Source organism: Dendrobates tinctorius, unplaced genomic scaffold (assembly GCF_039654945.1).
Source record: "Dendrobates tinctorius isolate UK_male_01 unplaced genomic scaffold, ASM3965494v1 ptg000075l, whole genome shotgun sequence".
Taxonomy (NCBI): domain Eukaryota; kingdom Metazoa; phylum Chordata; class Amphibia; order Anura; family Dendrobatidae; genus Dendrobates; species Dendrobates tinctorius.
This window is the reverse complement of record NW_027361743.1, coordinates 31,308,817-31,324,895: the sequence shown is the minus strand read 5'-3', so window position 1 is coordinate 31,324,895 and position 16,079 is coordinate 31,308,817. Positions and strand designations below refer to the sequence as shown.

General features: G+C 44.8%; 1 protein-coding gene across 2 annotated transcripts in view; it reads left to right on the top strand.

Moving 5' to 3' along the window:
* FLT3 (fms related receptor tyrosine kinase 3) overlaps positions 1-16,079 on the top strand; it is a 178,815-nt gene that overhangs the window by 152,359 nt on the left and 10,377 nt on the right. For both annotated transcript variants that reach the window (XM_073583146.1, XM_073583145.1), the window contains exons 19-22: positions 1,323-1,444; positions 3,668-3,790; positions 4,972-5,083; positions 5,179-5,278. In XM_073583146.1, the coding sequence (XP_073439247.1) occupies positions 1,323-1,444; positions 3,668-3,790; positions 4,972-5,083; positions 5,179-5,278 (457 nt within the window). The remainder of the gene's footprint in view (positions 1-1,322; positions 1,445-3,667; positions 3,791-4,971; positions 5,084-5,178; positions 5,279-16,079) is intronic.

Here is a 16,079-nt window from a genome sequence, read left to right as displayed (position 1 = left end):
CAGATCCGCAGCGGCCAAATCCGCAGCGGATCCGCAGCAGAATCCGCAGCATGTGCATATACCCTTATATAGACAGGTGTGTGCCTTTCCAAATCAAGTCCTATCAGTTCAATTAAACACAGCTGGACTCCAATGAAGAAGGAGAACCATCTCAAGGAAGATCACATGGAAATAGACAGCATGTGACTTAAATATGAGTGTCTGAGCAAAGGGGCTGAATACTTATGACCATGTGATATTTCAGTTTTTCCTTTTTAATACATTTGCAAAAATTTCTACATTTCTATTTTTTTCAGTCAAGATGGGGTGCAGAGTCTACATTAATGAGGAAAAAATGAACTTTTTTGAATTTACCAAATACCCGCAATGTGTTAGCACCATGTCAGAGTCCTGCTCGGACATGCAGGGTCCCCGGCGTGTCTCTTCACTCACCTATGCTGCAGTCAGTTCTTCCCTTTCCCATGCTCTGCATGCTTCCAGCCGGTCCTCTAGCCATGTCCTTAGGGCACATGTGTGTGCACTCCCACCCTCTTAAAAAGGTCAGAGCGTGCACTTGCTATTTCCTCCCCAGCCAATAGCTGTGGGACATTATGTATATATTGCTTCCTCCCCACTGGGGAGGTGCCTGAGAAACCTTCCTGTTTCGCAGTCTAAGTTGTGTAAGGTTGCATACCAGTTCCCGCTGCACTCTAATGTAGACCCTGCCTGCTACACTCAACTGCAGATCCTGCCTGCTGCACTCTGATACAAACACTGCTTGCTGCACTCTGATACAAACTCGGTCCGCTGTAGTCAGGTGCCACCTCTGTCTGCTGCACTCAGATGCAAACTGTCTGCTGCATTCTAATGCAAACTCTGCCAGCCGCTCCCTCCAGTCTGTCCTCTGGGTCCAGCTGCTGCTCGTCCGTTGGTCTGTCCTGGAGTGGCACCTGGCGTTCATCGGGAGCCAAGTCTAACCTCACCATCAGAGGCTCTATTGAATAGTCAGGTGTTCACTTAATCACGCCCCTCCAGGCTCTCCGTGGTCCGTGGCACAGTGGTTCCACAAACCACGTCTGTGACACAATGAAGCAAAGAGTGAAAAATTTAAAGGGGTCTGAATACTTTCTGTACCCACTGTACATTCAACCTAGAGTCTGGCAGCGGCTTACTCTGCTCTTCCCATTGAGAAAAATCCAAGCCAATCGTTCACGTGTTAGGAGGAGTCAGGGACATTGCCATCGGACAACACCGATCTAAGGAGTATGGGCACCTTTAGATATCCAGAGTATTTCAGAATTGAAATTTACATATTATATAATTGATAATCTCTTATTTTTAAGAAATCAAATACCAAAACACCAGGAAGTATGACGAGGAGGATCTGAACATCCTTACCCTGGAAGATCTGCTCAGTTTCTCATGTCAAGTTGCAAAAGGAATGGAATTCCTTGAATCAAAATTGGTGAGTTTATTATGTGGATCGTGACAGACAAGGATGTTTCTGAACTTCTGACCCACCGTACTAAATCAGGATCTGTTGTAGTAATGGACTGGTCACTGTTCTGCTTTTTATAGGCTTAAGTATAGGAGTAACCCCGGCACACTAATAACATGAAAGTAAAGTCTTCTCAACGACAGTCTTTAATTTAATTAGTCTTGAACCGTTACCTTGTCTGAACTTTGTCCTACCTCTGTCTCTCAGTCTCCTTGTCAGTGGCTCCTTTCCCTGTTGTGCCTATCCTTGTGTCCTTTCTGTCTGCCTGTGCTCAGCATCCGTGTGGCTCTGCCTGTGCTCTGCACTCTTGCGGCTCTGCCTGCTCCGTACTCTTGCGGCTCTGCCTGTGCTCCGCACTCTTGCGGCTCTGCCTGCTCCGTACTCTTGCAGCTCTGCTTGGGCTCCGCACTCTTGTGGCTCTGCCGGTGCTACGCACTCCTGCGGTTCTGCTTTGTTCTGTTTCTGCTGCTGCAAAACCTTTTGCTGCTAACTGCAGCTCCTCACGGCAGCCTTGCGATTCTTCTCCAGTGTGAACAGGTCCAAACCTGTTCCTTCATACCCATCTATATTTCCATCTTTCCCGTACCAGTACCAGCACCTCCTGTGTGAACAGGCCTATACCTATTCCATACACCACTCCTTCCTGTCCGTGTCCCTGTGCCTTCCCAGTCAGCCGTGCCCACCTACCAGTGTCTCATCCGTGCCCGCCTGTCAGTGTCTCAGCTGTGCCCGCCTGCCAGAGTACCAGCCGTGCCTGCCGTGCTCACCTGCCTGTCTGTCAGTCGCATCTGTCCTAGCGTCCTGTTCCCCAGTGGGATCAGCAACCACAGCCAGACACCACCCTGGAGTGGCACCTGACAGCTACTTGCCACACAAAACCTGACCTCACCATCAGATGCTCCAGCGAAGACCGAGATAGCTGTCCTAGTCACACCCCTTCCTGGGTAGTCTGGTTTGTGGCACAGTGGAGCCACAACCCCCTCGCTCGTGCCAACCTGCCAAAGTGCCAACGTGACAGAATTGTTGTGCTGGATCAAGATACTTTATAGCAGAGCAAGCATGGTTTAGTTGTTGGAGTGGAGATTAGATATAGTAGACCTGGAACAGCAGAGTTGCTAAAGAGGAGTCCAGATGTAGCAGAGCTAGAACAATGAAGTTGTTATAATGAAGAACAGATGCATCAGAGTTAGAACAGTAGTAGTAGTAACAGAGCTGGAACCACAGAGTTGCTGTAGTGGAGACCAGATGTTGTAAAATTGGGACAATGGACTTTTTGTAGTGGAGACCTATTGCTGCAGAGCTGGAACAGCAGAGTTATTGCACTGGAGACCAGATGTAGCAAAGCTGTAAAAGTAGAGTTGTTGTAGTGAGACCAGTTGCTGCAGAGCTGGAACAGCAGAGTTGTTGCAGTGGAAAACAGATGTAGCAAAACTGTAAAAGTAGAGTTGTTGTAGTGAGAACAGTTTCTGAAGAGCTGGAACAGCAGGGTTGTTGCTGTGGAAACCAGATGTAGCAATGTTTGAACTGTGGCGTTGTTGAAGTGGAGTTCAGATGAAGCAAAGGTGGAAGAGTGGAGCTGTAATGGAGACCTGATGTAGCAGAGCTGAGACAGCGCAGTTGTTGTAGTGGGGACCTGGAACAGCACAATACCACCTGAGCTGGTTTTAAATGGCCTAGTGGCATGATGTAGTATGTGGCATCTGGTTGCTACCAAGCAAGAGAAGTAATTTATGGCTAGGTAGTGGAACTGGGACAGTTGAGAAACGGATTGTCATTTTTTTCATCATGTTGGAGTGCCAAAGTGAAGAGCCAGGAAACCATTAAGGAACATAGGATATTGCTGTTTTTTATAGTACTGTTAGGCGAGGCCTAATTTGGAGCTCCTAGTTCCCAATGCAAAATCTGAGGCAGAGCCTCACCTGTCTCTTATGCAGCTTTTGTTTTGAGCACCCTGCTAACTCTGTACCCCTTAAATCTATGATCCTGAAACTGGGCAAGTATTAAAAAATCCCTCTGAAAGAAACGAAAAAGTATAGAGAAACAGCTGTATCATAGGCAGGAAGAAGCACATGGTCTTAATACTGAGGGTCCCAGAAAATTCTCTGTCCATCTCTGGTGTGAACTGGCATCAAAGCGACAGGGTGACTGCGTATGATTGACACAGACTGCTAATTCCAATCCTTTCTTCAGTGCATTCACAGGGATCTTGCAGCCAGAAATATACTGATAAACAATGGAAAGGAGGCCAAGATCTGTGATTTCGGACTTGCCAGGGATATTGAGAATGATTCGAACTATGTGGTAAAGGGCAACGTGAGTCCATCTTAAATCCATCTTCACTGCTTTTCTTGGTCGTTTGAAAAATGTAGAAATCTGTGAGAATTTTCGGTTGGTTCCTAATTTTAATGGGCCTCAGACTGAGCCTTGGCGTGCAGACGCAGAGTCAGCGATGGGAAATTGGCAAATGGAAGGCCTCAGGCCTATAAGAGGGGTCATGGTTATGCAAAATATTTTCAATGGGTTTCATGCCAGAAATTTCCTCGAGTCCATTTTAAAAAAAATATTGATAAGTATGCTCTAAAGTATTATTAAATTCCTACCAAGGTTAGGATATCAGTTTAGCAAGATTGAACTAATATAAATCTAAGGTCATACCAAAGTTTCAATCGTAACATTTTGGAAAATTTGAATGCAATTTTCACGTGATCATATGAACACATTTACATCCGATATGCAGTAATCTAAAAAATGCATTATTGTTAACACAGACGTCCTAATATTGTAGGAATACAATTATAAACAATAACTTTTGTGTAATAAATGTGCTTTATATATCACCTTGGAGCCCAAACCTTAGGGTAAACAGCTCTAACAGCAGATAGATAATAAGGAAGTCTTCAGCACCATCTACAGGACAAATGGGAGTACTGCTGAAAAATCCAGTTAAAAAGTAACCAAACTTTTTTTTTTCATAATTTTGTCCAGCATGGAAAGTTATGAAACTCTGTAAATCACTTTATTAATTGATTTGTTTTTATTCCCATAAAAAACTGCATATAAGTGGCTTCCAAACCCCTGTTTTTCCTCAGTCTATTTGCCTGCTTTTAGATGCACTGATATCAGCACATACTCATTTGGAGTACAGATGATGGCAGTGATGGGTCAGTACTTGTCTCCTCCTTTGAGTGTTGAGCTCATCAAAACAATCTCCTACAGCAGCATATTCCCAGAGATAGTGATTCAGTTGCTGAGCCTTTCACTGCCATCATCTGTACCCCCAATGCAGCAGGAGGCAGGAAAATAGACCAGAATACTTTTTTTTTTACAGTAATGAAGACACATTCCCTAATAAAGTGATTTGCAAAGTTTCATAACTTTCCATGCCGGATAAAATTAACAAAAAAAAGTTTGGTTACTTTCTAAAAGTTTTGAGTTTGAATAAGTTTTTTCTGCATACCTCACCTCATCTGTTTCTTTTTTCCTGTCTGCTCCAGGCTCGACTGCCAGTTAAATGGATGTCTCCAGAGAGTATATTTGATGGAATATATACTATCAAAAGTGACGTGTGGTCTTACGGCATATTACTTTGGGAAGTATTTTCTCTTGGTATGGCATATATCCTTATCATTTTGCATTGTAAGCATACAGTCATGTACATACGATATATCTAAAGTTTAACATGGGTTTGTGTCTCCGTCAAGGAATAAATCCATATCCAGGCATACCAGTCGATGCAAAATTTTACAAGCTTCTACAAAGTGGATTTAAAATGGAGCAACCGTTCTACGCCACTGATGAAATGTGAGCATGTGAAAAATGACTTTATATGTTGTACTGTAAATTCCACCATGTCTGAACATGACCTAGCCCTTCAAGCAGGGGCCTAACCCTACTGTACCAAGGAGTAGAGGATTAGGCCATATTCCGCTCATTCCTCACTGTTTTTCAGGGTAGGCAGCTAACCCCCTCGACGCACGTCTGGTGAATTTGCTGAAGGCAGTTGTTTGTCCGCAATACTTTGGGCACCTTCACCTCTTACTCCACACGGGTAACTTCAGAGATATGTTGCAATGTTACTAGAGACACCAGACTAGATGCACAGTACCTAGATCTCAAAACACCTCTAATGACTAGATGCACAGTACCTAGATCTCAAAACACCTCTAATGACTAGATGCACAGTACCTAGATCTCAAAACACCTCTAATGACTAGATGCACAGTACCTAGATCTCAAAACACCTCTAATGACTAGATGCACAGCACCTAGATCTCAAAGCACCTCTAATAACTAGATTCACAGTCCCTAGATATCAAAGCATCTGTAATGACTAGATGCAAAGCACCTAGATCTCAAAGCACCTCTAATGACTAGATGCACAGCCCCTAGATCTCAAAACACCTCTAATGACTAGATGCACAGCACCTAGATCTCAAAGCACCTCTAATAACTAGATTCACAGTCCTTAGATCTCAAAGCATCTGTAATGACTAGATGCAAAGCACCTAGATCTCAAAGCACCTCTAATGACTAGATGCACAGCCCCTAGATCTCAAAACACCTCTAATGACTAGATGCACAGTACCTAGATCTCAAAACACCTCTAATGACTAGATGCACAGTCCCTAGATCTCAAAGCACCTCTAATAACTAGATTCACAGTCCCTAGATATCAAAGCATCTGTAATGACTAGATGCAAAGCACCTAGATCTCAAAGCACCTCTAATGACTAGATGCACAGCCCCTAGATCTCAAAACACCTCTAATGACTAGATGCACAGCACCTAGATCTCAAAGCACCTCTAATAACTAGATTCACAGTCCCTAGATCTCAAAGCATCTGTAATGACTAGATGCAAAGCACCTAGATCTCAAAGCACCTCTAATGACTAGATGCAGAGCACCTAGATCTCAAAGCACCTCTAATGACTAGATGCACAGCCCCTAGATCTCAAAGCACCTCTAATGACTAGATGCACAGCACCTAGATCTCAAAGCACCTCTCATGGTACTGGTAAAGGTAAATGAGAAGGAAAAATGAGTGGATTATTCCACTATTATCGACGTTTCGAATGTGAGAATCATGTGGAAATAGTGGATGAGGGCAGGTATATCTCACCCAGATACCTTTCCTATGTGGCCTAGTCTGGTCAGTATATCACCTGGTTACTAATGAATAATGGGAGGCGGATATAAAAGGATGCCAGGTGGATGTGTGAGTGTCTCAGCCTGGGGACACAGAGAGCCTGTCTGTGTGAGAGACACACGTGAATGAAAGCAGTGCCCACTGTAACTGTGGTTTGGCTGGACGGGAGAAGCCCGCCAGTTGGTAGTTAGGTTGTACCTTGTTTAGTTAGTGCCGGACAGGCAAGGATTTGTTTTATGTTTTTTTTTCCTTTATGCAGGCTCAAGGAGCCCAAAAAAGAATCTATGATAGGGGTGCCAAGATCCGTACGTTTGCACCCAGAGATAGGGTGTTGATCCTGGTCCCCACGGTGGACAGTAAGTTCCTAGCAAAGTGGCAGGGCCCCTTTGAGATTAAGGAAAGAGTTGATGAAGTAAACTACAAAGTATACCAGGCAAGTAAACGGAAACCTGAACAGGTTTATCATGTAAATCTCATACAACCCTGGAGAGATCAGCCTGCCTTGTCAGCGGAGCTGGTCCGTCCCGTGTGCTCGCATACCGTACCGGAGGTACGGGTTGCAGAGACTCTCTCGGAGTGGAAAAAGACTGAGGTCAGGCAGTTTCTACTTCACAACCAAAAGTTTTTCTCAGAAAAACCCGGGCAGACTACGCTAAGGAAACATGATATCGTAACGGAACCTGGTGTCACAGTTCACGTGAAACCCTACAGAATTCCGGAAGCGCGCAGTGAAGCCATTTCCCGAGAAGTGAAGCCAATGTTAGAGCTAGGTGTCATTGAGGAATCACACAGTGCTTGGTCCAGCCCGATTGTGTTAATTCCTAAACCGGATGGCACCATCCGATTCTGCAATGACTTCAGGAAACTGAATGCGGTCTCAAAATTTGATGCCTACCATATGCCCCGGGTCGACGAGTTAATAGATCGGTTAGGAAAAGCCTGGTATATTACGACCCTAGACCTAACAAACGGGTATTGGCAGATCCCTCTGGCAGAGGCTGCCAGAGAAAAGACGGCATTTGCTACGCCGGGAGGTTTATTTCAGTATGTGTATAAGCCGTTTGGACTGCACTGAGCACCGGCGACCTTCCAGAGACTGATGGATCGAGTCCTGAGGCCACATAGGCAGTACGCTTCGGCCTATTTGGATGACATTGTCATTTACAGCTTGGACTGGGAGACTCATCTCCAGAAAGTACAAGCTGTGATTGACGACCCGTGGGAGGCAGGTCTAACCGCGAACCCCAAGAAATGTCAATTCGGGCTAGAAGAAGCCCGGTATTTGGGGTATGTAATTGGGAGGGGTGTTGTTAAACCCCAGGTCGATAAGATTCAAGCGGTTCAGTACTGGCCGCAACCTGTCAACAAGAAGCAGGTGCAAGCCTTTCTGGGGATCGCCGGCTATTATCATCGGTTTATACCCAATTTTGCAGCCATCGCTACCCCCCTGACGGATCTTACCAAAGGGAAAGACTCCGTCATGATTAAATGGAATTTACTGGCTGAAGAAGCCTTCCATAGCCTAAAACGGGCACTTTGCTCTCAACCCGTACTGGTGACTCCAGACTTCTGCAACGAGTTTGTGGTACAAACGGATGCCTCGGATATCGGTATCGGGGCCGTACTGTCACAAGTGAGGGACGGAGTGGAACACCCAGTCCTCTATCTCAGCAGGAAGCTGAATAAACATGAGCAAAAGTGTGTAGTCGAAGAAAAAGCGTGCCTAGCCATTAAGTGGGCTCTAGAGGCCCTCAAATATTACCTGGTGGGCCGAAAGTTCAGGCTGATCACTGACCATGCCCCTCTCAAGTGGATGCACTTGCACAAGGAACAGAATAGCCGGGTGACCCGGTGGTTCCTTGCCCTGCAGGCCTACACTTTTACGGTGGAGCACCGCCCAGCGGTACAGATGGGGAATGCAGATGCCCTGTCCCGAGTGCACTGTTTGGCGGGTGTCATTGCTCGACCGGAGTGGTCTGAGCAGAGGGGGGATATGTGAGAATCATGTGGGAATAGTGGATGAGGGCTCGCCCAGATACCTTTCCTATGTGGCCTAGTCTGGTCAGTATATCACCTGGTTACTAATGAATAATGGGAGGCGGATATAAAAGGATGCCAGGTGGTTGTGTGAGTGTCTCAGCCTGGGGACACAGAGAGCCTGTCTGTGTGAGACACACGTGAATGAAAGCAGTGCCCACTGTAACTGTGGTTTGGCTGGACGGGAGTAGCCCGCCAGTTGGTAGTTAGGTTGTACCTTGTTTAGTTAGTGCCAGACAGGCAAGGATTTGTTTTATGTTTTTTTTCCTTTATGCATTGCTTTTACCTTTAATAAACCTGACCCAGTGTCAGTTATACCCGAATCCCAGCTCTGCGCCTGAGTTTCATGCTGAACGCACGTGACCTTTGACCCCAGCAAAGGCGATCCCGGAGTGTTTTATCACACGAAGTATAACACACTTTTCTTCAGGATACACCCACATTTTGTATCCTGAGGAAGAAGTGTGTTATACTTTGAAACACGTCGATAATAAAACCGCGAAACTACAGCGGTTTTTCTTCTTTCTCCAACAGCGCAGTATCCACTAATTTTTCCTTCTCATTTACATTTACCAATATCGTGAGAGGTGCTTTGAGATTATGAGTCCCAGGTCACAGAACATAGTATGCATAGGCTAGTTTCACATTAGCGTTTTTTTGCGCAGTGCATCGGGCGCATAAAAAACGCAAAACAAACGCGCATTTTTTTAACGTCATGCGCACGCTGATGCGTCAAAAAAACGCAGCGTTGCTTGCGTTTTACATGCGTTTTTGCATGCGTTTGCGTTTTTTTAAGCACATGCGTTTTTAGGTGTGTCATTTTTTCCATTGTCTAGAGAACATTCTAGACTTGTTTAACTCAAAAACGCATGCGCAAAAAAACGCAACCGTGCACAAGACCATGCGCACGAATGCGTTCCCATAGACTTCAATGTGTTGTTTTTGCGCATTCCGTGTGCATGCGTTTTTTTGCCGAGACTGGGCGCACCAAAAAATGCAACATGTTGCGTCTGGCGCGCCTGGCGCGAAAGACAAAAAAACGCATGCGCACGAAAATGCAAGTGTGCGCAAGACCATGCGCACGTCATGTTAAACATAGGTGCGCAGTGCGCATGCGCACGGGTGTGCACGATGCGCTGCGCACAAAAGCGCAAATGTGAAACCAGCCATAGATAGCTGGTCCCTCATGCCTCATTTTCATTCTTCTAACCCCAGAGGTGATTAGCTTGTGGACATGTGGACATGTGGACGTTATCAGTAAATGCTGGAGGCAAATTTGTACTTATCAGCCTGGAAGCTGCACATGGGATGTACTCAGAGGTTCCAACATGACAACAATCCAAAACACAAGGCCAAGTCGACCTGTCGTTGGCTTCAGCAAAACAAAGTGAAAGTTCGGGAGTGGCCATCTCAGTCTCCTGACCTCAATATCATTGAGCCACTCTGGTGAGATCTCAAGCGTGCAGTTCATGCTAGACAACCCAGGAATTTACAGGAATTGGAGGCTTTTTGCCAAGAACGGTGGGCAGCTTTACCATCTGAGAAAATAAAGAATCTCATCCACAACTACTGCAAAAGACTTCAAGCTGTCATTGATGTTAGAAGGGGCAATACATAGTATTAAGAAATGGGGTGTGTGAGCTTTTGATCAGGGTCATTGGATGTTTTGGGTTGTCATTACCATTTATAAAGAGAAAACACAGTAGTTTGACAATAAATGGCTTTACCCAACCACTAACCATGAGTGGAGAAAAAGTTTTGGTGTTATCATTCATATTCTCTGCAAAAAGGCCAAGAAAGCAACAATTCTGCCAGGGTATGTAAACTTTTGACCACAACAATGTATGTGTATATATATATATATATATATATATATATATACATGTATGCTTGCCGAAGACCACAGATAGTAGCGTTGCTAGATTCATCCGTTCTTATGTGTTTTGTATACCCATTTTTTATTTAACACTATATATTTTGGGGACTTTTTGTCAGCAAGGTCCCATCATTCTCGCCCTCTTATTAAAGCCTTAGTCATACCCAGATCCTATTGCGTTGTCCCAAGAAATTGTTATTTCATGCTGACGCATCGTGTATGTATATGTGTGTATATTGACCACCTAGCATATTTGTGCACCTGTCATTAATTTATCACTAAAGGTGTGCAGGTCCTTTTTTTTTGTAGTATATATTGGGGGTTGTGGCCCTATATTGACCCATCTTTCCCACACAAGGTTTTAATTGCGAGCTATGTCTGGTTTTCTTTCACTTCCCCATTTGGATGAGGCTGGTTTGGCTCATGGAGAGGTGGGATATTAGTGATAAGGACCATCCATATTTAGGTACACCTTGACCTTGCTGACCCTAAGTACCTTACATTTCTAACTTGTATAGCATTTTTGGAATTCATGTATTCCATGATTGCAGTGTACAGACCGCATCGTGTATGTATATAGACTGCCATGCAAATCCTCTGTGGTTTCAAATTTAGGGTGATTCTCCCAGAAGAGAGATAACACATAGTGATGAGCGTACGTGCTCTGATTACGGGAAAGCTAGGGCTAAATTAGAAGTGAGTGCACTTACAAGTAAGTAGTGATCCAACGTACCATCAGTTAGTGACATCCTATACCAAGTGATTTAGGGCACCCCATGATCACCATTCCAGAGCACCTTTACCACTATGGCTTTAATCCCATGGCTTACAGCTTTAAAGGGGTTGCACTCTTTAAAGGAATGTTAAGAAATAAGTTTTAAAGATTCGTCTATTCAGTTTATAAATACAATTAAAATAAATGACTCAAGGAAAGTGCAATATATAATAAATTAACCTTAAAATCATAATAATGCACCCATGGAAATATAAAGGACAACTCGGATAATAAAATTAAACAAACGAGAAAACCGAAAAAATGTCCAATGATGAAATACTTTATTTTATTGTTAAAATTAATGATAATCAGGGGAGGCCAATGCCAAAATAAAGGCACACCCTGGGGACAACAGTAATTACTTAATATCATATGTATCACAAAGAATATCTCACAATGTTAAATAAAATAAAAAATAATAAATAATAAATAAAAAATAGAAAATACTAGTGTCAATACAATATCTTTGTGTAAAACAGCCAAAATAAATCATATAAAGTGCAGTCAAAAGACTGTGCAAAAGACTAAATATATATAAATATATATATATATATATATAAATAAATATATAGCCACAATAAAGTGCATAGCAGATTAAACAATAAATAAATTGCCACACATAAAAACGTGCAATGTGCAACGATAATAAAGTGGATCAACACATGTAATATAAATAAAGTGATGAAGGGGCGTGGCATGGCGGGCGAGGAGTGAGGACACGCTTTGAAGAGGCTCCCGCTCCTACCCCGGTGACCGATCCAAACAGAGCCTGATATAACGTCATTTACCCAGATGCTTACCAGGAAGAGCAAGGGGAGTGTATCCACCGGTCCCGCGGCGCCCGACAAAGCTCCTCAGAAGATTTCCCGCTACTTTTCAGGAGCGGTGAAGAGGAGAGCTGCAGGCGCCATGATGGATGTGGCGGCGGGAGGCACAGCACCGGAGGCAGGAGAGAAGTCCGGGGAGAAGGTACACGGGGGAGCCTCTCGGGGATCTGATGAGGCGACCGCGGGGGTATCACAGGAGATGAGGCACTCTCCCCTTGTTAAGACCGCTGAGCCCCTGGGGATCCATCTCTCACAGGGAGACCCCGCGGTCATACAGGCACAGCCAGGTGCCATTGAGACAGGAGAGGGCCCTGAAGCGGCTTCTGTGGAACTCCCCGCACTAGACATTACCAATCCCCCAGACATGGATATAGATGTTTCTATTAACCCCCCTAAGGATTCTGCAATACACAGGGAGATGGACCCCACACTAAGAGAACGAGCAGATTACTCATCACCATCGCCCGTCTATCAGGTTGGACTGTTATCCAATACAACCTCACCGTCTGTCTGTCTAACAGGTGCATCTATGCTACAACATGGGATGCCAGCACCTATGTTTGCGGGGCACTCCTCAGTACCCATCGGAGTCGATTTCGATCTACTGTATAACAGGCTAAAGGACATTCCGACGAAACAAGATATGGAACAGTACATTGTCCGCTTGGAATCCTCCTATAAAGCTGAACTTTCCATACTCAGGGACGATATCCAGCAATGTGGTGAGAAAGTTGAATCTCACGACCAGCTCCTGACCTCCCTGAGTGATAGAATGGAGGCCCAGGAAAATATAACAGCAGCTCAAGCCAGACAAATACAGACCCTAGCGGAAATGCTGGATGATTCGGAGAATAGGGGGCGTAGGAACAACATAAGAATACGGGGATTGCCCGAGTCTGTACCTTCCCAGGACCTACATTCCACTTTGAGAGGCATCTTTAATTCAGTATTGGATAGGCCCCAAGACACCCCATTGGAGTTGGATCGCGCCCACAGAGCTCTGGGCCCGCGTCCTAGAGAGCAAGACCCACCAAGAGACGTGATATGCAGGGTGCATAAGTACCAACTTAAGGACGCAGTCATGGGAGCAGCTAAGAGGGCAAAATCCATAAGCCACTCGGACACTCGAATACAACTTCTACCGGATTTGTCCAGATGGACCTTGCAGAGGCGTAGAGCTCTCCGCCCCCTCCTAGAGGAGTTGCGGCGACACGATCTTTCCTACACATGGGGATTTCCGTTTTGTCTTCGAGTCCAGAGGAGCGGCAGAGTACACCGACTGAGCCACCCTGGGGGCATCCCGGCTTTTTCGGCCGCCTTGGATATACCTGAGGTGGATATTCCTGAATGGCCATCCCTACCATTGTTTTATAGGATGGAGGACCCTCGTGGAGATCCAGAGCCTCAACGTCAGCGCAGACGAGGAAGAAGGCCCAATGGGCGTGGGCGCGCACATCTCAGAGAGGAAGAAGCAGTTTGATCATCCAGTATTGTTCGACTAAATTTTTCCTTTCTACCCGATCGGACATGGGTCTACATGGGTTTGGAGGGGAAGGGGAGATTCGGGGATCTTTGCTGAGAGTAATGCAGGTCTGAAATGTAAATATGTTTACAATACCGGATGATTCTCCTCCTCCAACCTTTCCGTATCCTTTGCCCCCCCCCTCTCCTCTCTTCCCCTCCCTCCCCCCCCCTTTTTTTTTTTTTCTTTTCTTCATAAAGTTCCTTTCTGTGGATTGAAGAAGGGTGCCCTAATTTAGAGGGTAGACCTATGCTCTAAAAGTTATGTTGTATTGGGATTACAAAGTCGAATGCCTGTATACATTAGTAGTTCGGTTGGGTTCTATTTTGCTTCTTTTTCTATTTGGATAACACAGATAGTAATTACAAAGTGGGATGGGTCATGGCTCATACACTCATAGTTACGAGGGGCTGTGTGGGCCGGTTCTCCGCTTTAAAGGTTTGCAACTGATATAACATAATGGGATCGGACGCCGGAGGGGACGGCGTCTCCGACTCTTCTTTTGCCGTACTCTCACCCCCCGGAGGGCTGCTTGACCATTAAGGCACGCAGCATTTAGTAATAACCTCCACTAGGATCTAACGGTTTGTCGGAGTGGGTCTATCCACATCCGTATTGTTATAGTTTAATTTTTCTTACTACTGTTTCTTTAACCCTTACTCATTTTCTCTGCTTGTACTCACCTCTTCCTATTAGTTCCCTCTTCACCTTCTTATAGCGGGCACCGGACTCCGAGGCTGACCTACTTCTATTGGCGAAGTCTGCATTTTTGACTTCGGACTACAAACAGAATGACGGGTAAGAAGGCCATACAAAAGATTATATTAGGCTCATTGAATACCAGGGGTTTTAATATCCCGCAGAAACGGTCTCAAATATTATATGGTATGCACAAGAAAAGAGTAAATGTGCTGATTTTACAGGAGACACACTTTAAGAGTGGACATGTCCCTAATCTACATGATCGCCATTATACAACATGGTTCCATGGCACCAATCCTGACTCACGATCCCGAGGGGTGTCTATAGCACTTCATAAATCCCTCCAACATACAGTGTTGGATACGCTGGTCGACACGGAGGGCAGGTACGTGATCTTAAAAATTCAGATTTTTTTCAACAACATACACTATAGCAGGATGGTATGCCCCCGGTCGGGACCAAATTCGAGCCACTAGATCCTTCTTAAAGACAATGGCTGACTTCGCTGAGGGGGTCGTCATAATAGGGGGAGACTTTAACATGACTCTTAACCCGACTTTAGATTCTTCAGCAGCGAGATCTCACATTTCTCTACGTCAGCTGTCCTCTTTGAAAAAAGACCTTCATAACTTACGTCTTACGGATGTCTGGAGACTTTTTAATCCCAACGGGAAAGACTATACGTACTTCTCCACACCACATAACTCATATAGCAGAATAGACTTTTTTCTCCTTAGTCATTGTGCATTGGCATGGGATCCGAAACCATCTATTGGAGGTTTCCTATGGTCGGATCATGCTCCGATCTTTCTAGATATTAGTCCTCCTGATTCAGTGACACGACAGTGGACGTGGAGACTGAACGATAACCTTTTAAAAGACCCTACCTGTGTGGCTGACATTAAGACCACCATAGCAGAAATCTTACAATTTCATAAACATGACACCACTGCCATGCCTATTAAATGGGAAACTCTTAAATGCATCCTTAGAGGGACTCTGATTAAACATGGCTCTCGCTTAAAACAAAGGAAAAGTAGGGAAATTATGGATCTTACAGAGAAAATTTCAACATTGGAGATGAAACACAAGAAGGATAGGGAGACAGAGACGTTGTCTGAATTGATTAAGTGCAGAGACGATCTGAAATCCTTATTAAATGAGAAGTCCCGGCATCAAAGAAACCGATTTAAGAGTATATTATATGGGCAGGCTAATAAATGCGGACGCCTTCTAGCCAGATTTTTACACCCCCGTAATCAGACTACATATATTCCTTCTCTTCAGCGACGTCATGGCCAGACAACATCAAATCCAATGGAAATTCTAGATATAATGCGGCAATACTATCATACATTGTACAATATTAATAGTGATCGCTCCCCTCATTCGCCTCTAGACCCTCAACCACACATAGAATCATATATACATGACACTGCCCTTCCAGTGTTGACCACGGATTTGACGTCATCACTGGATACTGATTTTTTGACAGAGGAGATTGACGAGGTTATTCAAAATACCCCGGCAGGTAAAAGCCCAGGACCAGACGGCTTCTCCCCTTATTTTTATAAGATGTTTCGCGAACAACTTAATCCCATTATGACGCTAGTGTTTAATTCCATCGCGATCGGCTCCCCATTTGTTCCACAATCCTTAGAGGCCTTTATTACGGTGATACCGAAACCAGGGAAAGACCCAAAAATAGTGACCAAC